General features: G+C 39.5%; 1 protein-coding gene across 1 annotated transcript; it reads right to left on the bottom strand.

Moving 5' to 3' along the window:
* Positions 1–3: 3 nt before the first annotated feature.
* FNBP4 (formin binding protein 4) lies at positions 4–26,242 on the bottom strand. Its single transcript, XM_006896761.1, has 17 exons — positions 26,020–26,242; positions 24,211–24,306; positions 20,666–20,802; positions 20,290–20,464; positions 19,413–19,560; positions 19,193–19,313; positions 17,683–18,024; positions 15,939–16,149; positions 14,976–15,100; positions 12,811–12,915; positions 11,811–11,944; positions 10,663–10,844; positions 5,327–5,691; positions 5,061–5,202; positions 4,332–4,672; positions 1,231–1,388; positions 4–94 (listed from the first exon to the last, which is right to left on the bottom strand). Exons 1-17 carry the CDS (start codon positions 26,240–26,242, stop codon positions 4–6), a joined length of 3,096 nt encoding a protein of 1,031 aa, XP_006896823.1.
* Positions 26,243–26,583: the final 341 nt, after the last annotated feature.

The following is a 26,583-nucleotide window of genomic DNA, read 5'->3' as shown; positions in this document are numbered from 1 at the left end:
AAATTAAGTGTTTGGAGCCATTTTTCTCCTCTTCAGTCTTGCTCGCCAATCTTCAGGAAGGGCTTCAAAATTAGCATTTCTTTCTGCCATTCCACTGTAAAAATAAAAACAAATTGCAGATTACTGGAAAGAAATTAAAATCTTGTCTATGTTTGCTCATAAAAATAAACAATCTTAAAATTTAAAAATCTTCCTTTCTCTATATAGTTTGAAACAACTTGCTATTTCTTCATTGTATGTGTTAACCATTACTCATCAATTCTCTACTAAAAATTACTAATATGAAACAAAAATGAAATTTATCAATATATTACTTCTTATAGTGTTGCCTGAAATAGTGCATAACTTTCAAAGGAAGTAAATAAGTTGCAAACAATTTTTTTAATAAAGTTGTGATTGTATCTCAGGTTTATGCAGGACAACTCATGAGCCATAAGGGGTCCATTCTACTATTTTCTTGGATAGTCACCAGGATCAGGAAGGGAGGAAGAGGAGAAAGTAAACACTAGTGAACAGATGACAGGTAAGACAGATAAAGAGAAAGGCAATCAATGTACAGTAATATGATAACACAATAATCACTAAAGAAAAGGAAACCGAGACAGAGTTGTAGAAGATTAATGGAAAAAGAGAATTAGAGAAGAAAGTGTGTCACTACATTGTATTTATAAATGTTACAAAACAATGCCTAGGGGAGCTCTGGTGGCCTAGTGGCAAGAAGCTGCACTGCAGTCCCAGAGGTGCATGGTTCAAATCCACCAGAAGCTCTGCCGAGGAAGGAGGGACAATTTACTCCTGTACCAGTTGGATCCGATTTGACAGTACACGCGCAAAAATAATAAAATTTAAAATAAATAAATAAAAAATCATTAAATTTAAAACAAAAAACCAATGCCTGAATGGTTGAAATAAATTTGCTTTGTAAATCTCTATTATTTTTTACTGTATTTTAACGAAGATTTACAAAGTAAATTTAATTCAACCGTTTATACATTGTTTTGTAACATTATTTATAAAGAATGCATCCATAACACATAAAAAGATGTACATTAGCACTGGGCTTTAATAGCCAAAAATTCTTAACCCACCAATTCACTGGCTGTTCTGGGGGAGAAAATTGTGGTAGTATGCCTCTATAAAGATTTAGAGTAGCAAAGACAAAAAGCTATGAATTTATGAATATGATCACTCTAAATGAACCATCACCACAATCCACTCTCATCTGTTTACCTGACCAGCTGCTGCTGTTTCCACTCTTCAATTCGCTTCTGAGCTGTTGATTCCCGGTCCTCTTCACTGGAACTCGAGTTCTCCTCTTCATCTAACTCACGCTGGATACTCTGCCACTTCTTTACCAGAGATGGCATCTTCGTTTTACTTTTCTTTGCCTGTAAGAACAAATAAAGTTAGGAGGGGAATTTAACATACAACAGAAAGAGAGTAGAAGAATTCATTCATTAGGGTCTTTATTGGTCCCAAGGACTAAGTGCATTTTAAAATGACGAGAACAGAAAATAAAATTTTACTCTACATTATTAGCTAGAAGTTTTTACCAGCAAACTGTAAACCAAAAAATTTAATAAGAACTATACTTTGCTAATGACGACATTCAGATGGCTAACAAGCACTTGAAGAAATGTTCAAAATCCCTAGCACTTAGAGATGCAAATCAAAAGTATGAGAAATCAAAACCATCTCACGCCAGCAACAACAGCAAAGTTCAACAGGGCAACAAAAAATGCTGGCAAAGCTGTGGCTATATTGGAATCCTTATTCACTGCTGGTGGGAGTGTAAAATGGTACAAGCGCTATGGAAGGGGGTCTGGTGCTTTCTCAGAAAGTTAGGAATAGAAATACCATTTGACCCAGCAATTCCACTACTGGGAATACCCTAAACAAAACAGAGCCACAACGCAAATAGATGTATGCACATCTATGTTTACGGCTACATTATTCACAATAGCAAAAAGATGGAATCAACCCATATCTCCATCAAAACAGAAAAGACGAGAAAGCTACAGTACATTAATATAATGGAATTTATGCAGCACTGAAAAATAATGAACTTATAAAACATTACACAACATGGAAGAGCCTAGAGGACGTTATGCTGAGTGAAATACCTCAGTCACAAAAGGACATATATTGCAAAATATCACTACTGTAAAACAGGACAGACAGTGGTGAGAGGGTGGGTTTGCAGAAAGGATGGGAAAGAGTGCCTAGCTAATGAACACTGAATTATACAAGATGAGGGGGCAAGAAAAGTGCAACAATGAATGAATGTAAATCCAAAGTCTCTAAATTTTCATTAAAATTTAAAAAAGGATAAAAAAAAGGTAAGGGAAAGAACTGTCTGAAAGGAATATATTATTAGACATTATGTATGACAACAATCTGGAACAAGGGGTGCACTGCAGAGTGGGCTGGGGGAAGAGAGAAGAAAATGCACAACAATGAATAAGAAAAAAATTCAAAGGAGTGAAAAGGGAGAAATGATGTAAGGGCAGATGAATGAAAAAACATCATACAGCTGAGTATTACTCAACCACCATCAAAATTAGAGTATGGAATTTAAAACAAAACTAGAATTATGGCAGTTAAAAAGTAACAAACATTTTCTCTAGTTGATTCTATGAAATATAAAATCTCCTCAGAATTAGTATTTTTTTTCCCCCTGTTGCAAAAAACTTATTGTTTCCATTTGGTCCAAGGCGTACTTTAGGGGCTTCTGGGTGGGTTAAGATTCTAGCCTAGGTTAGGAAAGACAAGCTTGCTTGCTGCTGATGGCAGGGGAACATAGAGGTCCCCCCTATCTCCTGGTTGTGCTTGAGGGTGAGTGGCTTGAAGACATACTTGCCCAGCCCAGCCCGGGAGCCACCCAGTCTTCTAACGTTGGTCAGATGGTCACCATCTTCTTCAGCAGTTTCACTTCCTCATCCAGAATGTCACAGAGATGGGGTCAGTGTTGGCAGAACTCCAGTGACAGGAAGGAACTGCTGTACTAATTTTGTCAGATTCACTATTGAATCTCACTCCTTATGAGAGTATTTATTATGCATTCAAATTGTAGCTGTCAAATTACATAAAATAAGGGAGCTGTTTTATTAGTCAATCATAAGATCAATATTTATCCTCATGTTGCTGAAGAGTAGCTGAGTGTGAACTTGAGGACTCCATCAGTGAGTATTGTTAAATAGGGTGAGTAGGAGCTCAAATGGAAGACATGACTGTTTATGATGACTGGAGATCAAGGTTTAAGTCACTAAGATTTCTTGAGTAAGATCCAAAAAAATCTGAGGAAATAAATTTAACATTTTCAGTCTTTCACACTTCTTGGTTCCCTGCCCAGAATAACACCTCAGAAAAAGACTGAAAACAATTGCTGACCACTCTTGAAAAGATTACAATGAAAGTCTTTTTATAGTGTGGGTGAAAAATGTGGAATACTCAAAATCATAAAAACAGACCAGGCCTACTGGTCTGACAGATGACTGAAATCCCAGAGAACACAGTCCTTATACTACTCCGTTCAACACTAGAACTAAACTCAGTTCCATGATTCAACTGTCAGCCAAATCACAGGTTTATAAGGTGAAGAACAGAGATTGAAGTCCTCAAACAAAATCTCAAAAGAACAATCTGTGCAAGGATAAAGCTTAGAAAGTGTAAGGGACAGGAAAGGATGAATGGAAAGGACAAACACAGGAGGGAAGTGGGCAGTGTTGAGAGATTATGGGAATTATAATTAAGGTCATGAAACATAATCCACATGAATTGCTAAACTGAAAATCAATCTGTTCTAGAAACTTTCATAAAAACCATAGTAAAAAGGTAAAAAAACCTCCCCCAAACCCCTGAAAACATATACTGTTTGTTAGTACTCTCAAACTTTGAAGGCATGAAGGATGTGTTTTATGCTCTTTAAAAACCAGCTTGGTTAACAAAAAAAAGTATATGCTGCATGAAATGCAGTATTATGAAGCTACAAAAGAGACTGAAGTACCCTTGAAAACATGCTAAATAAGCCACACAGACTAATTCACCTAGGAAGTAATTCTACCTCTACCAAATATTCCAGAATAGGTGTTGAAAGCAGACTGGTAATATCCAAGGTATGATAAGGGGGAAATGGAGATCAACTGCTTAATAAGTACAGGGTTTTCTTCTGGAAAAGATGAAAATGGCTTGGAACTAGAGGGGATGGTGGTTGTACAACAGTGTGAATATACTTAATTACACAGAATAAAATGACCACATTTTGTTAATGTGAAATGTGCTTCAACCTTTAAGGATACAAATGAACCAAATCGTCACCAGAACTACTGTACCTTCTCTTTCTTTCCTTTCTTGGTCTTCTCCGGTGGTGGCACTTTGGGAGCTGGTGGTGGTGGTGTTGATGGCAGGGGAGGAGGTGGTGGTAGTTCTAGAATGGTGGTGGTTGGCACAGCACCCCGGGACTGGACTGGCTGCAGAGTGGCAGCAGTCACTCCAATGGGAACAGAACAGTCAGCATAGCTCATAAGTGCTGATGGTGTTGCAAGTCCTAGGTAACTCGATTGTAGGCTCATGGTCCTGGTTTGTTGCCCCAGTCCCACTGCTGGAAGGCTAACTGTTACTGCCGGGAGTCCAATCCCTGTGGTCTGGTTAGTGATCACTGCTGCCTGCTGACCTAATGGAGCAAACATAAAAAGGACACTATTAAAAAAGAGTACTGTGACAAGACTGAAAACAAGGAAACAGGAAACGCAGTTTATATTAGCAACAACAACAAAAAAAAAGCCTTTAGTAAAAAAAGGGTCACATTTTGCTAGTGGCACATTACTAATTTCTGAATATAACAGCATAAAGATACTTACATATCTAAATTATTTTTGCATTTAATGTAGTAAACAAGATCCAGAAGCATATACATCAAACTTTTAAAGACCGGTTTTTAGAATGGAAAAAAATGGATGTAAATAGTCACGGTAACTAAAAGCCTTGAACATTTCTCGATGGCATCTAATAATCCAGCAGAAAACAATCATCTCACCGGGCACTTCAGTAAGGAGACTCACCTCTTGCTACAGGCGCCTGGCTGTAGATGACAGGAGAACTGCCAATGGTAGCTGATCTCTGAACTGCAGTGCTTATTTCTGTAGCTTTTCTCTTTACGCCTTTAGTGGAAGGAGAACTAGAAGTGCTAGAATCAGCTGGACTCTGAAACACAAAGAACCTGGTTAATGGCTGAAGCCATGGAAAAACATCATCACCTACTATAAATTATGTGTCAACTTGTCCCAATCACCCAAACTCTGCAGAATGTCACTTAAATTTCACTTACCTGGGAAGTTACAGCTGTGGCTGGTGGTGAAGGTTTCAAAGGTGAGTCCTCCTCTGTTCCTGGAGCAGGAGGCTCCTCACTTCCCTCATCTTCCATCTCCACCTCCTGTATCTCACCATCTTCTGCGGGAGGAGGTGGCGGAGGTGGCGGAGGGGGAGGAGGTGGTGGTGGTGGTGGTGGCGGTGGCGGTGGCGGAGGTGGCGGAGGAGAGTCTGGAGGTGGAGGAGGGGGTGGTGGCACTTCCAAAGGTAATGGAGGTTGAAGTACAGGCGCATCTGACTGAAGAAGGGTCCAGAATGGAGTAAGTGGCATCAGCGATGATGAAGACGACACTTGGCCAGCAAAGGACTCTTTACAAAGAGAACCTATGAAAAACAGATAGTTGTCAGGAAAAGAGCAAAACAAAACCAATATGACTTGTACTGATAAAAGTTTTCAACTGATTGGTGATCTATCACTAGAATAAGAACCCAGTACAGTGTGCAAAGTGGTACAAATTAATAAGCCTTCCCTTCAGTCATCTATTTTATATCAGTGGCACTGAAATATTAAAGTATCCTAATTCAGAAAGGGATCTCACAGAAACATAAATTTACTAACCAAATCAGTTCCCTTCATGTATTACACTAGTCTTGTTCTTTAGGCACAGACTTGAGTGAATGAAACTGATCAATTCAATGAAAAATGTAAGAATTCATCTAAATCTGTACTTGGAGATGATTATCTTTATATACTTAGTTTCAACAACACAACTAGAAGGCAAGACTCTAAAGTCTTTTTACTTTTAAAGAGGTGAGTGGTGTGTACTTGACAACAGATTCCATGTTAATGAACTGGTTAAGTGATTAAGAACAAATTGGGTAAGTATTCATCCAAAACCCACATAAATTCTATCCATTTTAATTCATTAAATTACCTAAAAATCACTGAGGTACTAAAAATTTGCAGGGTGCTACTGTCAACCTGATCACTTTGCCATACCTCTGTGTTAATTATACTTATCTGCCAAATGACACCATCTCTTATCTGGGGGTAATTTTAATTTTGTAATGGAAAAAAGGAAACTGAAGGGGACAGATCTTCAAGGTAAATGCTTATTTAAAGCACTTTTTAAAAGTGTTTAAGGAAGCCAGTATAAAATAAAACTATTTAAAAAAAGGCATTTGAATAGACAGAGGAATGGAAATAGTTGCCAGTATTAATCTGCAGGGTCACTGTTCCTCAAATGTTACAAAAGTCATAGCTAACTGCTGTCCTTTCTCTGTCAGGAACAGTTTGAGAGATTAGAGAAAGTAGGAGGATATACTTACTTGTAGCCTTCCCCATCCCTCTTTATCGTCAATAGGGAAGTTTCACAATATCTGGGATTATTAGAATTATATCCCAGGAATGCTGAAGGGAATTTTCTCCCTAAAATCATAGAATTTAGGAGTAGAAGAGACATGAGAAATCATCTAGTTGAATTCCCTCACTGAAAACGTAACGAAACCCAGGAGAGGGAAGAGACATGTCAAGCTAAAGCGATAGCACAGGACTGACTTCATCCAGTGCTTTCTATTATATCAAGGTGTCCTGCTGAAAGAGTAGGATTACAAGACTTTTAGAATTTCAGTCAAATAAATCTCATCTCTCATGGAGAAGAGACACAGATGCAATCCCCTGTTCAATTTCATGTCACAGCGGTAGGTTCAAGAGTTAGATTATAAAAAGTTCCTAAGCAAGGAGGTCTTTGCAACACTAAGGTCAGATTCTACAGTATTAGCATTCAAATAAAGGTAAGGCCAAGGTGATTAAGCCATTTGGTTTTTCCGAGTTCCTTTACTTTTTTTTAAGAGGGCTCTGTTGGCCTAGTGGTAAGGAGTTGGGCTGCCAAAGGTAGGTAGTTCAAATCCACCAGCTGCTCAAGTAGATAGAGATGGGCATCTCCAATCTGGAATATGTACACCTTCAGTAAACTCACTGAAGGATCAGCTATGCCTTGGTTCCAACTTGAAATGAGTTACTTTTTAATCGAACAGGTGAATGGTAATATATTTTGGAAGTTGCCACTTCAATTATCTTGAGGTGTTACTGCTAAGTAAAGTACAATAAAAATTTGTATCAGAAAACAAATACTGTTTTTCAGCTGATTTTTTTGTTTGTTTGTTTTTATTTTTTTGTGCATGTACCGTCAAATCAGATCTGACTGGTACAGGAGGAAACTGTCCCTCCTTCTCTGCCAGAGCATCTGGTGGATTCGAACCATGTACCTTTGGGATTGCAGTACAGCTTCTTGCCACTAGGCCACCAGAGCTCCCCTTCAGCTGATTTTTTAAAAAAAGTCTGAATAGAATATTCACCATAGATGATATATTGAGAGTGTATAAAAATTATTTCAGGATTAAAGTAATAAGCCTGGGAGATTAAGTTTACATTAAATTTCCTTCTACTAAACCAATCTTGACATACCAAGTGTAGGAGTGTGATTTTATACATAAATAGTTTTCACCTCTAGTGTAGTTCTGATACATTTATGATGCTCATGTACCCCCATTTTGCAGAGGAACACATGGAATCCTAGTATGGTCATGGTGATTAATGTGGTTTACAAATCTCTAGCAAAGCTAATCAGAATTACAGCCAGTATTTTAATTACACAAATCCAAATTATCTATAGAAACACCACAAAGCCTAGTACCATATTGTTTAAAGTACAATGGCTTTAAGAGAAATAAACAATTTAAAAGAAAACACTGAACTACTTGTTTTGTAACATGCTACATTTGATGCTGGCAGTAACTCTCCACTAGGTTTCAAAGGGTGTAAATATTTACACAAGATTCTTTCTCCTTCAGCACCCAAGACAAGTCTTTTTCCATGAGTGAACTCAAAACTGACATTTTGGTTAGCAGCCAGGCTCTTTATGCACTGTTCACCAAGAGTCCTTAATAGTTTCACAGACAAAACAAACAGAAATGGTAGCTATTGAAACTAACAAAATCCCAATAAGGCATGTTAAGATATTTTGAGATACTATCCATCGTTTGAGACTTAAGAGTCCCTGAGTGATGGATGGTATAAATAATTCATATACTTGACTGTTGATGGCTTACAGAACGGTGTTAACCCAGATAGTTTTCAAAAGTAGGGCATGGCAATCTCTCAAGCAAGTAAATTTTTCTCTTGGAAAAATAAATCCTGATTTAACTTCGTGCATCTCATAATGTAGTAATTTTTAAAAATTTCTTTAGCCACTTGAGACAGCCAAGAGCATAGATGTATATGAACTCTTTAGGTTTAAAATTTGTGATCAAAGGGGAGCTCTGGTGGCCTAGTAGTAAGGAGGTGCAACTATAATCCCAGAGGAGCACGGTTCGAATCCACCAGATGCTCTGCCGAGGAAGGAGGGACAATCTCCTCCTGTACCAGTCAGATCTGATTTGACGGTACACTTCACACAAAAACAAATAAATAAGTAAAATTTGTGATCAAATATTTCACTCTAATATGCCTATGATCTTGGTCTAAGATTTGGGTTTTATCACGTGGTTCTAGGAAGTCTCCATACACAGAGTTTAAGAATACGTAGGTTCGTGTATCAGTGACTTTTTCCTATAGCACTAGTCTTGTCTTCACCAAATGGGAATGGCTTGAGGTTCCTGTGACTAAACAGTACCAACACCACATGTCAACAATAAAGGAAGAAAATACTTAGCCTGAGGCTAAATATGAATATGATTATTAACTCAAATGTTAAATACTTAACATTTAGTACTCACAGAACCATAAGAACATAGTGAAGAGTTATTAATTCCAGAACTTTAGAATTTAGGCTAGAGAGTAAAATTGTATCACTCTACACTGATCATCTGACAGTGATCAGGGATGGCATCTCCCTACAAAAATACTATTAATTCTCCTCATTTCACTTATCCACTAAAACCCGTATATAAACAACAATGCAACTTTAGTATCAGACACATCATAACTAAGAAACTATTCAAAAGAAAATCTTATGAACAGAAGTGAAATACTGTGATGTAGAATGCTTTTTTATTTTAAAAGATTTTTTTTGGGGGTCTTTTTTATTATAGTAGCTTACAAAAATTCTAATGTACTGTTTTCAAGAACAGGTTCTTCTAATTTCCCTCACCCCCAACTCACCAAATTGTACAATTCCATGATTAATCCTCCTTCCCCTGCACATCCTCATCCCTCTGCTTCCACATCCCCCCTCCCCCAAATCCTTATACTCATTCTTCAATGGTTTACTATTTGTCCTTGTGGGACTGTTCACTCAGCATAATGCTCTCCAGTCCCTCCCAAGTTGGGTACTAATTTACAAAATGCTTTTAACAGTCCTAAAATTATCATAGTACCTGTGATTTTTCATTTAGGGTGATCTGATAAAGATTCAGAGGTCATTTAAGAATTAGCATTTGGTAATTTACCAGTTTCATCTGACAAACTACCAGAATCTGCTAAAACGAGAAGAAATCAAAGGAACATTTCTAAGAGGAGGAAAAATGAATTCAACTCTTTACTCCCCATATTAATCAAGAAATTTCCTTCTCTTTGGTTAGCAATGCTATGAACTGTATCATCAAACTCTAAATTTCTTCTTTTAATCATCAAACACCCATTACTTTTTTAAGTATTCCATTGATTTTTTCTTTTAAATACTATCAACATTGACTGTGTGAACTGTTAATGTATTTTTCTTATTTCATGAAAGATGAACTTAAGGAGAAAATACTGGCCATTCTGTTTATTCACAAATACTTATATAAATCTTTGTAAAAGTTGGACATTTTAGAAATACTTATATAAAATCCACAGTGTGACTATTAAGTCATGGTGGTTCTGAAGAGCAATCAAATCTTTACAGAGCAACTGAGAACAATGAAAGTGCATTTTAAACAATATGGTACTAGTTTTGTGGTGTTTCTAGAGATCATCCTGATTTATGAAGTTGTAAGGAGATTGCAATAGCAAATCCTTCAAAAAGTGCTCTTTTAAAACACTAACGAATTTCATTTTATGATACCACATAGACATTGACTTACTTCTAATTCTGTGGCATTAATTAAGACTCCAGTTTTTTGGAAATCAATAGCCTGATAGTGGTTGCAGGGTAACTTTAAGTAAAAATATACTGGCTCACCATTTCACCTTTGCAGAGTCTGGTATGTGGATATGGAGAGCATGCCGATTTTAATCAGACACTTTTTATGTAGAATGCATGTAAATTTACATCAAGGTAGCTTTTCTCAATTAGAAACTGTTTTGCTTAAGAGCTTCTCTTAGAAATTAACAAAATCTTGTGTTTGCAATTAGCAAAGGGTGAACTTTCCTACCTGTGGAATTCTCAGAGGATTCGGCAGAATCAGTGCCAGTTTTGTCTTTCAAAATTTGTTTAGGAAGAGTTTCGTCTCTATTTTCTTGTGGTTGGCGTTCTTCATCCTCCTCTTCACCATCTGGAAATTCCCACTGAGACTCGCCGGACTGTTCGTTTACATAGAAATATCGTCTATGATCCCTAAATTACAAGAAAGAAAACACATGTTTTAAAACCCGTTCTCCCACAGAGACACTCCATTTGGTCCTGTCCCGGGACAGCAGTCTGCTCTCACAGGGACGAACCTCTTCTTAATGGACTGCTATTCACAAAGGCAACAAAGAGCTTTGACAATTGAGGATGGACAGCCAACGAAACTCAAAGCTATTTGCACTGCCAGCAGCTCTGTGAATACAGCCCTGAGCCCTCAACAACAGATGACTTAGAAAACACCTCAGTTTTGTTTTTTGTTGCCAATACAGGGTTTCAAGTTTCATGACTGAAAGGACTCAATCGCCCAGAACACTAATTTCCCTTCCAAAGAAGAGAACAACGAAGTTTTTGAAAGGTGACTCTTCCCCTCTTGGACCGTGGAATTCACATGTCATACTCTTGGTATCAAACACAGTGAAAGCTAAAGAGAGGGAGAGGATCTGGGAGCTGAAAAATAAAAGAGCAAAGATTTCAAATAATGAAAAAAAAAAATCAGAAAAGCCAAATATAAAAAGAAATGGTTTCGTCTGACCTGCTGGTCGAAGATAGAATCTTGTTCCTCACTCACATCTTCAGCCACGAAGCTTTCCTTAACTTCTCCGAGGTTAATCAGGAGGAGTTGCTTCCAGAGGTCCTGTAAAGCGCACAGAGCTCTCGCATGCGCTTAACCCCCAAGCCCGCCCTACTCCGTGCAACACTCTGGAGTGAACGCCAGCTTTGTCCAATCTTGGGAAAAAATCCGTTACATGGAACACTGTAAACATTGCTATCTGTTTCTCCAATGCGTGGATGATCAGACTTTGCAAGTGTTTGTGGTGCTCTGCCTGCTAAGCACCGCTAATAAATAGCTGCTCTCAGTCTCCAGACAGGCTGTTACGTCGTCAGGTGATGGTGATCACAAATCATGTCTGAGATGTCAAAGGCGAAAGGTGAAAAGGGGAGAAGAGTGCGTACCTGTCCCAGTGGCAGGACCAGCCTTTAGGAGTGGCGTTTATTTCATACTGTTTTAGTTGTTCTGCTGCATCCTGGAGCTTTCGTTTAAGGTAGATTCCATTAAGAGCACCTTCCCGCCAGTCTGCAATCCGAGTCTGGAGTGAAGAAGACACACAGTCAAAAAAAGGGAAAACTAAGTCAGTTTCTGAGTTCTTACTCTGTCAAGTGACACAGATTAAAGGACACGATTCTGACACAGAATAAGACCAAATAGGAAAAAGAAATGTCATTTAATTTTATAAAACAATTTTACTTGTTTTGGAGAGTTGTGAAGAATACTGGGACTGGGCCCCAGCACATTTTGACACTGCTAACAATTCTGGTAGTAATGTTTTCACTCTTTTAGACTACATTACCATTAGGTTCCATAGTATTTTGTAAATTACACAGATGACTATAAACAGAACTCAAAACCTTTCCTTTAAAATAGGTATATAATGCTTTAGACCCTTAAAAAGTTCTTCGAAAATTTGTGGCCCTATGTGGCCATTATGAATAGACTATTTTGTTTGGTAATCCCTTACTGGTTCTAGTTTTCATTGTAGTAGCCTTCATACATCACAAACTCTCCATACTCATCTTCACATTTTGCCCTGGCTAATGTGGAAAACGTTCTGGTGGCTATCGTTTGGCTGCTAGCAGAGAATGCAAGCAGAGAAGACTTATAGCCGCAGAAACCCACTGGGTCGTCACCATGAGCTGGTACAGAACCAATGGCAGTATGTTTGGTTTATCTCTTGGGTTGGTGTCTCCTTATGTGCACCAAGATTAAAAATTTACATTTAGAATCAAAACCCCCAAAAAAACCAAAACCAAAAACAAAAAAAAAGAATCAAAACCCAAGAAAGAGCTCTTGCTTGCTCGCCTATGCGTGTGCCCGCTTTCCTCCCTGTTCCATCCCCCCCAACCCCCACCCCAGCATTCAAACATTGTCTGTTTATTAAAAAACTGGCTAAATTACCTCAGTCTGTAAGAGTAGCACATGAAAGTTGGAGATGGACTGTCTATTAATGCCTAGGAATTCAAATTTACTGGTAAGGGTGTTTGCCAGTTCTCCAATCTGAAACTGTAAAGCAAGGGGGAAAAAGTCAGTAACATTTTCTGCATTATATCAAATTTTCAATTGTTACAGATACCGGAAATAAAAGCCTGTCCACAAATAACCTTCCTTTTGGTTGTGTATGAGGTGTCCCTGGTTCAAGGCCACACAATAGCACAGACAAGAACCAAGCCTGGCAATCTGCTTCTGTAGATATCACAGCTGACCCTACAAATAGCTTTTCTCATATAGCTACATCTAAGCACTTAACATTGAAGACAATGGTTGAAGTAATTATCCAGTTTCTACTGTTGTTATTACAAGAGTTGTTATTAGAGTCAAAGGCAACACATAGCAATCCTATGAACAAAGGATCTGAACCCTGTTCCATCCTTTGCCATTCGCACACTTCCTGAAACACAAGAGCCCACAGCAGCAGTCACTGTGTCAATGCACCTTGTTGAAGGTCTTCCTCTCTTTAGCTGACCATCCATCCTTCCCAGTATCATATCCTTCTCCAACGAGTACCCCTCTTAGCAACATGCCCAAAGTACATGAGGTGAAGCCTCATCATTCTTGCCTCCAAAGAGCACTTTGACTGCACCCTCTCCAAGGCATACTCGTTTGTTCTCCTGGCCATCCATGGGATGTTCAGTGCTCTTATTCAACACCACAGCTCAAAGGCATCAATTCTTTTCGTGTCATCCTTATTCACTGTCCAGCTCTCACATGCACAGCAAGTGATTGGAAAACCATGGCCTTAATCAGATGCACCTTAGTTCTTTAAACTGACATCATTACTCCTTAATAATTTGGAGAGATCCCCAAATTGCAGATTTCCCCAGTGCAATTAATCTCTTTATTTCCTAACTGCTGTTTACCAAGGGTGTTAATTGTGGATCCAAGCAAGATGAGGTTGCTGAGTTCTAATTTCTTCTTCATCCATTATGATGCTGCCTGTCAGTCCACTGGTTAAGAATCTTGTTTTCTTGACATGGAGATGTAATCCATATTGAAGAATGCATTCCTTGATCTTTTGCAACAAGGGCTTTAAGTCCTCCTCACATTCTGCAAGCAAGGTTGTGTCATCTGCAGAACGCTGGTTATTGATGAGTCTACCCCTCCAATCCTGATGCCAGCTTCGTAGATAATTTTCTCGGCATACGGATTGTATAGGTATGGAAAGAGAATATAAACCTACTGCACTCCCTTCTCAATTGTACACCATGCAGTGTTCCCCTGCTGTGTTGGCACAACAGCCTCTTGGTCCAGGTATTACAAGTTTCACATGAGCACAATTAAGTGCTCTGGGATTGCCATTCTTCTCAATGTCAGCCACACCTTGTTATGATCCACACAGTCAAATACCTTTACACAGTCAATAAAGCACAAGTAGACATTCATCTGATATTCCCTCCTTTCACCCAGGATCCAGCTGACACCAGTTCCCACTACATAGTGTGTAAAAGCTAGTGAATAGGTGAGCAAGGTTTTCAAAAAGATTGCAAGGTTATCTGATGTTCAAAGGCTTCCTAGGAGTTGACCTGATGGCATCTAACATCATCACTGTGGGAAGAGAGACTTTAACAAGAGGAAGGGAAGAGAATCTATAAACCCAAAACTCCAAGGCATGCTGGCAACTACAGAAAGATGAAAGAGACAAAAAAGGACCAAGTAGGCAAAAATTTACTTGGTGCAACTCTTCCCACGAAATTTGTTATAAAATGAGCTGCTCCTATGATTTGGAAGTTCTGAAGAGACTAAAAAACACACATTTCATTCCTGTGTGAATTTACAATTACTTTGTCATTTTCTAAATTACTGACTTCCAATGAAAAAATAATGTGACATAAATTAATTATAATCCAGCATTTAGAATTTTACATCATTTCTCTCCATTAAATCAGTCTTATAATTCCTTTTTTCACCTTCAGTATTAACTTTTCCACCTAAGCAAGTAAATTATTTACATTTAGAGACATCAAAGATTACTTTTCATACTTGCTAACAGGAAAGCAAAAAGTAGTTTAACGACTGGTCCTTTTTTTAGGAGTAAGTACTCTGTCAAACCTCAAAAATACACATACTTTTAAATCCTGTTCTTCTGCCACCTTAGGTGTTACTTGTACTTTAGTCTTCTCTGGAGATTCTTCTATGTCCATCTCTTTGTCTGAAGTCTCACTTGTTTTTTCTGAATTCTCTGCACCAATGGCTGCAAAAGAAATATCAGAAATTAAATGGTAACACTGATAGCCAAGAGTTCTAGGGAGAACTGGTGGCAGAGTCCTCTGTGGGAGGAAAAGCAAGAGGGGGAGAGGGAGAGAGGAGAGGAACAGTGTGAGAGCGCATGAGCCCTACAGACATCTCTTCCAACAGCTGCAAAGTTAACCTGACAAAGATCAGCTTTGTCAGCTTCTTTTTCCCCTACCTACAAATTCTACTTATCTCTGTATAAATCAAACCTGTATTAGAAATCATGAATACATAGATACACACCTATAAAGGAGGAAGAGATGTAATTAAGATAGGAGAGAGAAAAAAAGACTTCAAGGATTGATGATACGGGAAAAGAGAACTTTCAGAATTTTACTTTGATCATTAAAAGAAAGATTTCAATGTTGGCATTTGTTATCTGTGAAATTGTTTTTTAAAACTATGACTCTTAAATTTATTTTGTGCTAAGTGTACTCAAGTAATGTTTGGTGTTCAAATCCTATTAACTTTTCCACTGTAAATTCAGGTCAAATTGAAATTAATAGAACAGTTTTTGTTAGAACTTTCTGATATAGACTAGGAAAATGCAGCAGGAGCTCTTGCTCTGCTATGTTAGCATGAACAATGCTAACTTTATTCTTTCTAACAGGATCAAACTGTTTACAGGAGGCTGAAAAATTTACATGTAGAACGTAGAGGAGTCTGAGTTTCGCCTTACTTGCCTAGCAGAGAAGAGAAGCAGCAAACTCCCTGTCCTTACACAGATTAAAAAGGATAAAATTACTATCTTCCTGTCCTATCTTTCAACCGTGAAGTTTTAGAAAAGCATAAATTACCAATTTCGCCGTTTTCTGGAGTATCTTGGCCAGTTTTGCTAGAACTCCGACTGGTGGACTCTGGACTGGTAGCTCGAACAAACAACTTCCACTTTCCTTTTTTAGAGGCAAGTCGACGCATTCCATCTTGAGATGCTGGCTGGCTGCTATCAGAACGTGGACTAGACCCTGACACGCTCCCTTCTCCTTCTTCCAAGGCTCTCAACTCCGCCTACAAGAAACAATACAGTAATGTCAGTTTCATTAGCTACTTACCAACTTTTAAGTGCTTATGTGAGAAAACAAGAATGGCAGCCACAGGGGAGCTCTGGTGGCCTAGTGGCAAGAAGCTGCGCTGCACTGCAATCCCAGAGATGCACGGTTCAAATCCACCAGATGCTCTGCCGGGGAAGGAGGGACAATCTCCTCCTGTACCAGTCAGATCTGATTTGACAGTACACACACACAAAAATAATAATAATAATTTAAAAAAAAAAAAAAGGAATGGCAGCCATGACTGTGTTTTGAAAATTAAACCTGTTAAGGGTAGGCCAGATTTGATACATTTTTCTTTACAGCTGAGTATTATGCTCCATAATTAGTTGCTAAATGTTAAGTAGCCTGGTGGTAAGGAGCTGTACTGCTTAACTGAAGGAACCATGAGTCCATCAGCTGCTTCGGAGTTAGAAAAATGAGCAATCTTCTTCCACATGATTAAAACTCACTGAAGGGTTCTCAGAGGCAATTGTGAGTCAGTTCTGACTCGATGGTATGTACATGCTACTCCCTGGATAATGCAAATAGTTTACCCTTGACTACCCAATGTATAGTCATTATTACATACATAAAGCTTGTCCTAATATGCTCTCTTACAACTAAGACTCATCTGACAGGGCAGTGGTAAAATATAAGACTCTAGTAAATGATGTAATACCAACTGGTATATTTCAACAAACAGATGCAGCCCTGATTTTCTGATTGGTCTATGCCAAGAAATTTGGAAGACAGCTACACGGCCAACTGACTGGAAGAGATCTAAAAAAATGTGATCTAACAGAATATAAAAAATTAGCAAACAAATATCACTATTATGTTCAAATAAAATCTCAGTAAAGATTTTAAAACGTCTAAAACAGTACATCAACGGAGAAAAGCCAAAGAGTAAAACTAGGTTCAAAAGAGGCCATGGTATGAGGGATATCAACACTGATTTCAAATGGGCAACACTAACCAGGACAAGGGAAAATTATGGTTTGATGTCCTGATAGAAACTTTTACTCTCCCTCTCTGAAAACAAGGGTCATGTGTAAGTAAAGTCTCTTTATTAGCAGACTCACAAACAATGCTGTGCTGCTCAAACATGTGGCTGGCTATATTGCTTTGAACGTGTGCTTTTATCCTGGTAATAATCTATCTCCTGCACCACTCTCTCAGAGCTTACTTCTCTTCTGAGTCTCCTATTCCTTTTCCATTCTAGGGACTGGAATTTTACATTCCAGTCCATCTCAGTTTTTCTTTGACTGTAAGAACTTGGAACACTGGCTCAACCGTAGTTCTGACATCTGTTAAAACTCTGCCTTCTTATAAGAAAACCAATATACGAAGAAAATTTCCACCTTCTACTGAAGGGTCCCTTAACGGCAATAGCACACAAAAGGATAAGAAAAGAAAATCTTGGTCACTGTGCTAGTGAATCCCAATTATGAACAATCAGACTGAGGGGACAAAATGCACTGGAACTTTTAGTAAATTTTCAAAAACGTACTTTTTTCCTTTCTAAAACCAGCTCCAACTCAAGGGTATCTTGCTCTTCTTCCTCCTCACTTTCTCCAGACTGAACCACACTACAAATATCCTCTTGAGAAGGGTCTTCTATAGGGTCAATAATAATTTCTTGGGGCTTCATTATTGTTGCTGTTTCTTCCACTGGTGTACTTGCTTCCTTAACTTCTGAAACAGGTTCTACTTCTTTACAAATGACTTTTCGTCTCCATCTTTCCTCTTCCTCTTTTACTCCCTCAGGCAGTAAAGGGGCAAGCAGGGATGCTGCCACTCCTTTCTTCTCCTCCTCATTATTTGAGAGTGCCTGGATTCCTTCATTTACTTCCTAAAAAGAAGAAAATCAGTTCATTGCACTTCTTTCTTAGTCATGTTTATATTCACTATAGACTTTATTCTTCATTTGTGGAATGCATTCATGCCATCAGGGAATTCTGGTAGCCTAGTGGGTAAGAAGCTGGACCAGGTAACCACCAATCCAAACTGATGTAGTTTGAGTCAACTAGCTGCTTTGTAAGAGAAAGACGGGCAGTGTCCTTACCCGTGATTTACTGCTTCTAAAAACCCAATGGAGAGTCAGCTCCAACTCAAAGGCACACCAAAATAACTACTCACACCATCTACTCCTCATGTGTTAGTATGTATAGTTGGTATCCTATTCCTTACAACACTGTTACAGGAGACTGTGACTGAACTATGGACTGTAGCAGATAAAAAGTTCAAAGTGTTATTGTTTAAATAGTACACTCACCCCTCATATTAAAAAATGTCAAAAGTCAGAGTAGTAAACAACAAAACAATTTTAAAAAGCTGTGTCAGCTGAAGACATGACTGGATAAATCTTCACCTTCTTGTTTTCTTAATTGAGATAATAATGTCGTTAAGTTAGTGAAGGTGATTTAAAGGCATGTGAAGTATTTCCAAAACGGAAATATGAATATATAGTTTCCATTTCTGGGGAGCTCTGGTGGCCTAGTGGCAAAAAGCTGCACTGCAATCCCAGAGGAGCATGGTTCGAATTCACCAGATGCTCTGCCGGGAAAGGAGGGACAATCTCCTCCTGTACCAGTCAGATCTGCACACACACAAATAATAAAATAAAAAAAAAACACCTTAAAAAAGTTTCCATTTCTTTTAACACAGTAACAATTGTGGGTATTAAACTATTTTGAAAACTGCATATAAGAGGAAACCTTAATTTGCACTGCTGTTAGGTGCCTTGAAGTTGACTGTGACTCATAGAGAACCTGTATCTTTCCTGTGCTGTGCCATCTTCACGATCTCTGACCCGCACTGTTAGAGCCACTGTCATCCATCTGGGGCAGTGGGGGTGGGGAGATCCTTCCTCTTTCTCTTGACACTCCATCTTTCCCATTATGTCTGGCCCCTCTTGACTACATGCCCAAAGAATGTGAGAAGTTGCACTAAGTCATTCCCCCTAAAACACCCCACGTGGGCTTGTTATAAACAAACACAAGGTAAACTGGAACACTAACCTTTTTAATCTCTCGCTTGGTTACGAGTGGACCACTTTTACTACTGGAAACAGATACTGTCTTCTCCTTAGTCATTATGTCTGTGTTTATCAATAAAGTAGCTTCAGCACTTGATGCAGAACTAAAAAGAGATAAAGACAGAAAGAAAAAAGATAAACATTTTAAGCAAAACACAAGAATCTTAATCTCCTCAGAAACAGATTTTAAAGTTCATACTTACCTGGGCTGGTAATGCTGTACTCCCTGTACTTGTGTAGCAAGATACTGAGGTAATTCCCAAGTGACTTCATTTGTTTGGGTGTTCCAGTAGTAGTAGCACCCTGTATTCTCATCCCAGACTTCCTGCCAATCTCCCATCTCAATTCCAACTAGAAGAAAAGAAAAGTAATTTTGAGATGCTCATTTGACTTTATACCTAGAGTCAGTCCTATGGTACAAAAACCTAAGACAGTTTTCTCAATCTTTTTTTTTCTTTTTTTTTTTCTTCTTAGTTTTCTCAATCTTGACAATATTAAAATGTGGAGTCAGAGAATTCTTTGTTGTGGAGGGCTGTGTACAGTATGAGCAGCTTCCCCAGCTTCTATCTGGCATACACTGAGAACAGAGAACAATCTCCTAGCTGTGACAACCAAAACTGTCTCCAGACACTGCCAACTCATCTGAGGAGCAATCTCTATTCAACTGAGGAGTGATGCAGTAAGAATGACTTTCTCAATACACATTTTGTAAGTCGCCTTTGCTACATGGTTTTTATAAAAAAGCAGTGTGCTACTTCACTGATGCCTTTGCTTCGACCCCAAGTATTTTATCTTATAATTCTCACCAATCATAAGCTGCTCCTTGTCAAAAGAGTAAGCATTTACCTTTCAAAAACAAAGCAAAGGATTTCACCTCTTAAGAATCTTACACTTCCTGGAACATCATTAGCAACTGTACTTTATTTCAAAAGCAAAACACTTCACGAATTTGCCAGTCATCCTCATGCAGGGGCCATGCTAATCTTCTCTGTATCACTGCAATTTTACTATGTGTGCTGTCAAAGCGAGCACAATAACAAACTTCAGATCTAACTTTTAAAGTGAAAGAATCAAACTAACCTCCTGCCAGTGAACACTGGGTATCATACTGCCACCTCGACATCTGGGCTGGGTCTGTTCCATTGGACGCAGTGGAAGAAAGGGCAGATGTTGAGGGCTCCTTGGGCTCTGGACGAGGTGGAGTTGGAGGGGGAATAGAAACACCAGGCTGAGGAGCTGTTATAGCATCAATCTCCTTTAAAATGAAAAGAACAAATGCATTCAGTACAACAAAACCAGCAAATTTAGTAGATGATGATGAGAGAGAGAGAGAACAGGGTATTAAAGTAGGAAGAATGAAAGAAACAGAAAGAGGGAAATAATGTGAAAAGGATGCTAATCACTTGAGAGACCTAGATCCTCAACAAGGGCAAGCCCAAAGAAAAACACTGCTCACCGCTAGGAAATTGGCCAATGTACTGTCAATATCAGCTGACTGGTTTCCATTTGTCTCTTTTGATTGTGTTGTTTTTTCCCAAGTATCACTTTCATCATCATCACTGTCAGCATATGCACCAAGTAAGCAAAGACCTCCTAAAAACAAAAAAGGAATATAGTAACAAAATCAGTATGATTTAGGAAATATTTTAAAAATATGCAGCATGATTCTTTAGTCAAAGAGTTCACATTTAATCCATATCCTCCTAATCATTTAGTCAATCTCTTAAAAAAATAGCACATAAGACTGTCATACATTTTAGGAATCTGAATGATAAGCAGTTTGACTAGCTTCTACTCTAAAGGTTGGTGATTTTCACATAATCAACAGCTATGAAGATGTTGCTGGTTCAGAACTGACCCATAGGCGACCCTTTAGTGAGTTTCCAGAGTCAGTAAATCACACTTGAAGAGACTACCCATCCTTCTCCCATGAAGCAGCTAGTGGATTCAAACCACGCGACTTCAGGATTGCAGCACAGCTTATTACTAGGCTACCAGAGCTCACGCTATGAACACAGTCCTAGTGAAGTGCATTCATAAAGATTATAGCCAGAAAGACAGTATGAAGTAGTTACTTTAGGCAAAACATGAGGTCACAGTGAGTTTAGGGCCCAACTTGACAGAAGCTAAAAATATATTAAACGTTTTATAATTTGGTGATTAACATATTAATTTCAAACAGCTAAAGTTACTTAGGTCTGACATTTGAAACAGAGATTATTTCTAAAACAGGAAATGAGAGGAATTAAAATAGAGCTCAAAAAACAGGTATAACTACCCATCAAGCCCAGACTGTAGTGGGCTCTAAGCAAGGTGCAGACCTGACCATGGGGACCTCTGAATCAGGATGATTGTGGACGGAAAGGTGAAAATGAATCACACTATCTACTAAAGGTTCCTGGAGAAGAAAGACCAACTGACTGGCTCTATCACTGGGTTTATCAGAACAAGGACCAAGCGAATAAATGAATCTGGTACCAGCATATGTTACAAAGAAATCTCATTTATTTGGCTACCACTGCAGATGTAACCCAACTGATGCAAAAATCAATGGACTAATCTTTCAGCTGGCTGCTATGAGGACTAATTCATGTAGAATACTTCCTAAAAAAATGCGTAAGGTTATTACCAAATCAGCTGCGTAAAACATGAATGAGGTCTCTGTGGTACCTTTGACAATGCTATTATATATGGGCAAGTGACTATGTGCCTCCAGTTTGTAGCCAAAGAATCTGGGACTGCGCTTTTCAGGTTGTTTTGAAATTAAGTTTGCCTTTTCTTAACAAGGAGAGGGAGAGAAAAAGAAATTATACCCAACTATCAATGTATTTTTCAAACTCATCCTTAATGCTAAGCCATTTTCCTCTGGATCATCTGTAGTTACACTAATGCTATAATCACACGTGCATACATATGCATGTATACATAAGCAGGAATCTTCTAAGCTTACTTTTATTATTATAAAGTATTCTAGCTAATTGTTTCAGCTACAAATAATACAAACTTAATTTACAGTGACTGGTAGACTCTTAAGTTTTCAATAAATATTTGAAAGGAAAAAAATCAATTCAACAGGAAGTCAATCGAGTTTTCTGTCCTTTATTACATAAGGAACTAATGAGTCCATCTAAAAGTAAACCTAAGTGGTCTCATTCATTATGTAAGAATCTACTTTGAATTCTCAGTCAAGTCCTGCTTTATTTTTTGGTATATAGGCAAAAACTCCAACATGAAATCATTACTTTTCATTTTCCAAATATTCTTTTAAATTGATTAGAATGCTTTTCAAATAGACATTTCTTTATCGGACAGTATTTCCATTTTTTCAAATATTTTTTTCTTTCTTGTTTTTGGATACATATGTCAGTAAGTAAAAAGACAAATACTGCTTAATGCCACTGTTGATGAGGTAGAGAACTATTTATAAAAGGGATATATGATTAGGTATTACTGGAGTCCAGAATGAAGGCAGCATAGGAGAGTGGACTTGGGGGGAGGGATTGCATAACAATGCAAGAAATTTTTTTACTTTTCCAAGGGAAGAGCGAATTTGGGTGGGTGCACAGAGTGAAAAGTGGAACAATGAATGAAAGGAAATTCAAAGTCTCTGCAAACTTTCATTAAAATGAATTTAAAAAGAAGAAAAAAAGAACAACATAATTACAAAAAAAAATTCTGTATGGGGAGTGGGAAATCCCCTACTTTTTTTAGTACTTAATACTGATAGTGCAGTTTTCAGGACAAAAGAAATATGTATTTTGGTAATAAAAACATTTTTAAATTTTTTTTAATAATAAAAACATTTTTGTTTAAAGAAAATCATAGATATAATTCAAAGTCACAATTATAATTGGGTTAATCCTATATTCTTTCTTAAAATGTTCCAATTTGGTGAGCAACATTAAACCTAGGACCTACCAAGGCAGAAATTTTTCTTTCATTTACTGTTATACTCTCAATATAAGAATATCTGGTATATCCCCTGAAACCCACAGCGTCCCTTTCCAGCAAGAAGTAGCTAAGAGAATACGCCATCCCCTTTTCCTTATGAATCAGAGTGAAGTCTCTCTCAGGGAGGAGTGATAGGGAATGGAAAAGGACACACTGACAAAGGAGATTAATCAGAACTGGCTTTGACAAGCACTGTGACAACTGGACAATTAAAACAGACTTTCAAGGGGGGGGGGAAAGAAGATCGAACTGGGGATGAGGGTGGAGAAAACAGTGCAACAATGAATGAATGAAAACCCAAAATCTCTGTAAATGTTCATTAAAATTAATAAAATTTAATTTAAAAAAAAGTATCTGGTATATCAAAGAGGTGCAGGAAATTTTGTCAGAATGACTGAACTGTCCCATACAGCCCCTCTGCAGGAAAAAAATTTGTACATGTTTTTCAACTGCATACTCAGGATTATGAGCTCTATTTTAGGTGAAGGAGGTTCAGTGTACTTATTAACTGAAAGTCATGAGTGAATGCTAGCGTAGTAATGTGAACCTAGGTCTGCCTACAAAACCACTGCTATACATAACACCTCTTGAGGACAAAGGAAGATTTTTAAAGAATAATTTTTAGGTCCACAAAAATTTGCTAGGCAGCTTGTTAAAGGAATATAAGCACAGGTAAGACACAGGTTCAGAAAGTCTTAAGGACTAGCCAGCTAGTTAGTGCGTGGGCCAGAAAACGAATCAAGAAGGGAGCTCTGATGGCCTAGGGGCAAGAAGCTGTACTGCAAACCCAGAGGTACATCGTTCAAATCCACCAGATGCTCTGCCAGAGGAGGGAAAATATCCCTCCTCTACCAGTCAGATCTGATTTGACGGTACACAAAAAAAAAAAAAAAAAAAAAAAAAAGACATGTTAGCAGTACTGAAGTAATCAATAAAACAATCTATACAAATCCAATTTTATATTAAGGAAAATTACTCAAGACATCTAAGAAGATACATTTCAAGAACAGGTGATTTTAAAAGAAGAAGAAAAAAAACAAAAACCCCTACCTGTTGCTTTAACAGCTGTGGGTCTGGCAGTCATGACTGGTTTTGAAGGATTCTGAACAACTTTGGGAACCTTCACCACCACTTCCTGTTGTTCATCTGGATCTAAAAACAAGCAAAGAAAACTCATCAGACTACGGTCAAAACAACAATCATCCTGATGAGATCTTTCAAAGTCTTGTTATTGCTGCTATGTGCTGTCAGACTCCACCCATAGCTGAGCGTCTAGAGGATTTTTAGAAACAGTATATCGGAGACTTTCTCTAGCAGAGACGCTTGTGGATTTGAACTGCTTAACTTTGAGCTGGCAGCGCAAATCCTTACCGTTAAGCCCTGTCAATTTGAAAAAATAGGATGACCCAAATAAATGGAAGCTGATAACCGTATCAAGATTTCCTAGCACTACACTAGTAACCAGAGCCTAATCCAGGCCATACAGTCTTCTCAATTGCCTGCTATGCATTTAAGACAAGGACCAAGGATGAGAGAAGAATCACAGATCCCTTTGTGTTGTGGTGCTGGATAAGAGTATCAAAAATACCACGGATGCCAAGAGAACAAGAGTCTGTCTTGGAGAGGGTAAAACCATTTTGTTTGCTTGTTGGAGTCAAGGATTTTGAAGTTCCGTCTCACATTCTTGGGACAGGTTGCCAGGAGGGACTAGTCCTAGGAGGACCTCAGGCTCGGAAGGGTGGAGGGTCAGAGCAGAAGTGGACCCCGGATGAGATGGACTGACAGTGACTGTGCAGCAATGGAGTCAGGTGTGTCAGGAGAAGTGAGGCTGGCTCAGGTCAGGGCAAGGTTCAGAACCACTGTTCACAGTGTCCCTATGAACCACTGTTGACAGCACATAACAACAAGTAAGAAAACATCAGAGCTCCCTAAACAGCCTATACACAGTGTAAAAGCCCCCAAAACAAGCATATCCATCAACCTCTGGACATTCTTGACACGGAGAAAAACAAAAATAAAAGGAATTTGGGGGTAGTAGGGAATTTGCTAGACAACTTTTTCTTTCTTGGGCGGTGGGGAGAACGACGCCAGAACAGAAAAACACATCTGTTGGCTCTACGCGGTGAATATGCACCTTTTACATTCTCTTGGAAATCCCTCAAAATGAAAGACAAACCAAACCATACACACGCAAAAAAGAAACTTCTCTTTTCCAGGATCCCAAGAGGCCTTTTTAACCAGCATCACCCTAGTGTCTTCCGCGCTGCAGAAAACTGTCACGTGATTTGTATAGACCTAAAATGATGGCGGCTTGTCCCGCGTCCAGCCCGGCGCAGCGGGGTCCGGTCACCCTGCACCCAGGCGCTCGGGGGTCCGGGGGCGAGTCACGCCAACGCACCCCCAAGTTCTACTCCAGCCCTGGGGACGTGGCGAGCACGCCGGCTCGGGGGCAGCTACGCTTTGCCGAGCACGATAAACTTCTACAAAGTCGCTTTCAGTTTCAACAAAAAGACGGGAGGGGAACGGCGACAGACAGACGTAGAAAAATGGCCACAGCATCCGCGATGTGCAGGCCTCGCAGGGATAAAAACCCCCCACTCGCCCACCGTCTGGGCTCTTCCCAACCGAGGCCGGACCTTGGTAAAGGTCTCGGGGCTCCCGGCCACCGTCGGATTCAAACGTTCCCGGCAAAACCTGCAGCAGACATGGCGCTCGCGTCGCCGCGGGGCCCCTTCCACCGCCGCCCTCCCCGCGGCCCCGCGCCGGACCCGCCGAAAACCCTACCCGTCCGGCTCTCCCATCCCCACAGGCGCCTCGTGAGGCCTAGCCTCCGGGCGGGGACCTCGCGCGCATCTTCACCTTCGGCAGGTCGGTCGTCCGAGGCTGCGGCAGGCGGCGCCGCAGTCGTCGTGATGGGCGCTGCCGCCGCCGGGGCTGGCGGGCCGGGGGCAGCCGCCATCGAGTCCGGCTCGATATCGATCTCCGGCTCTGGGTCCCTTCCAGGAGTGCTACTCCGGGGACCAGGCGGGGACAGCTGCAGGATGGGCCTGCGGCCTGGTACTGCCCGGGTCTTCTTCCCCATCGCGAGCTGAAGCGCGCGCAGGAAAGCGTCTGGCGGCGGCGGGGGGAGGAGCACAACAACGCCCCCGGACCGCCCAGATCCTGATTTCAACCTGCGCGGCGCGCTCTGCGCATGTGGCTTTAAATCTTTCTTCAGACTCCGCCTCCTCACGACAGAAGGGGCGGGCTTTACCCAACGCGCTGGGCGATTGGCTATTTTGATAAAGAGACGGACCGAGAAGCCAATGGAAAAAGAAATAGCACGAGCGTTAGTCCAATAAGGAAGAGTTAACCGTGACTTCTGCGCTTGCTTTGGGTTCCACCCATGCGTTGTTCGCAGAGCTCTTAGCCCCTTGTCCTCCA

This window comes from Elephantulus edwardii, unplaced genomic scaffold (assembly GCF_000299155.1).
Source record: "Elephantulus edwardii isolate Elephantulus edwardi_28Jun2011 unplaced genomic scaffold, EleEdw1.0 scaffold00189, whole genome shotgun sequence".
NCBI lineage: Eukaryota > Metazoa > Chordata > Mammalia > Macroscelidea > Macroscelididae > Elephantulus > Elephantulus edwardii.
The sequence above is the reverse complement of the archived record's forward strand: the minus strand, read 5'-3'. Positions and strand labels throughout refer to the sequence as shown.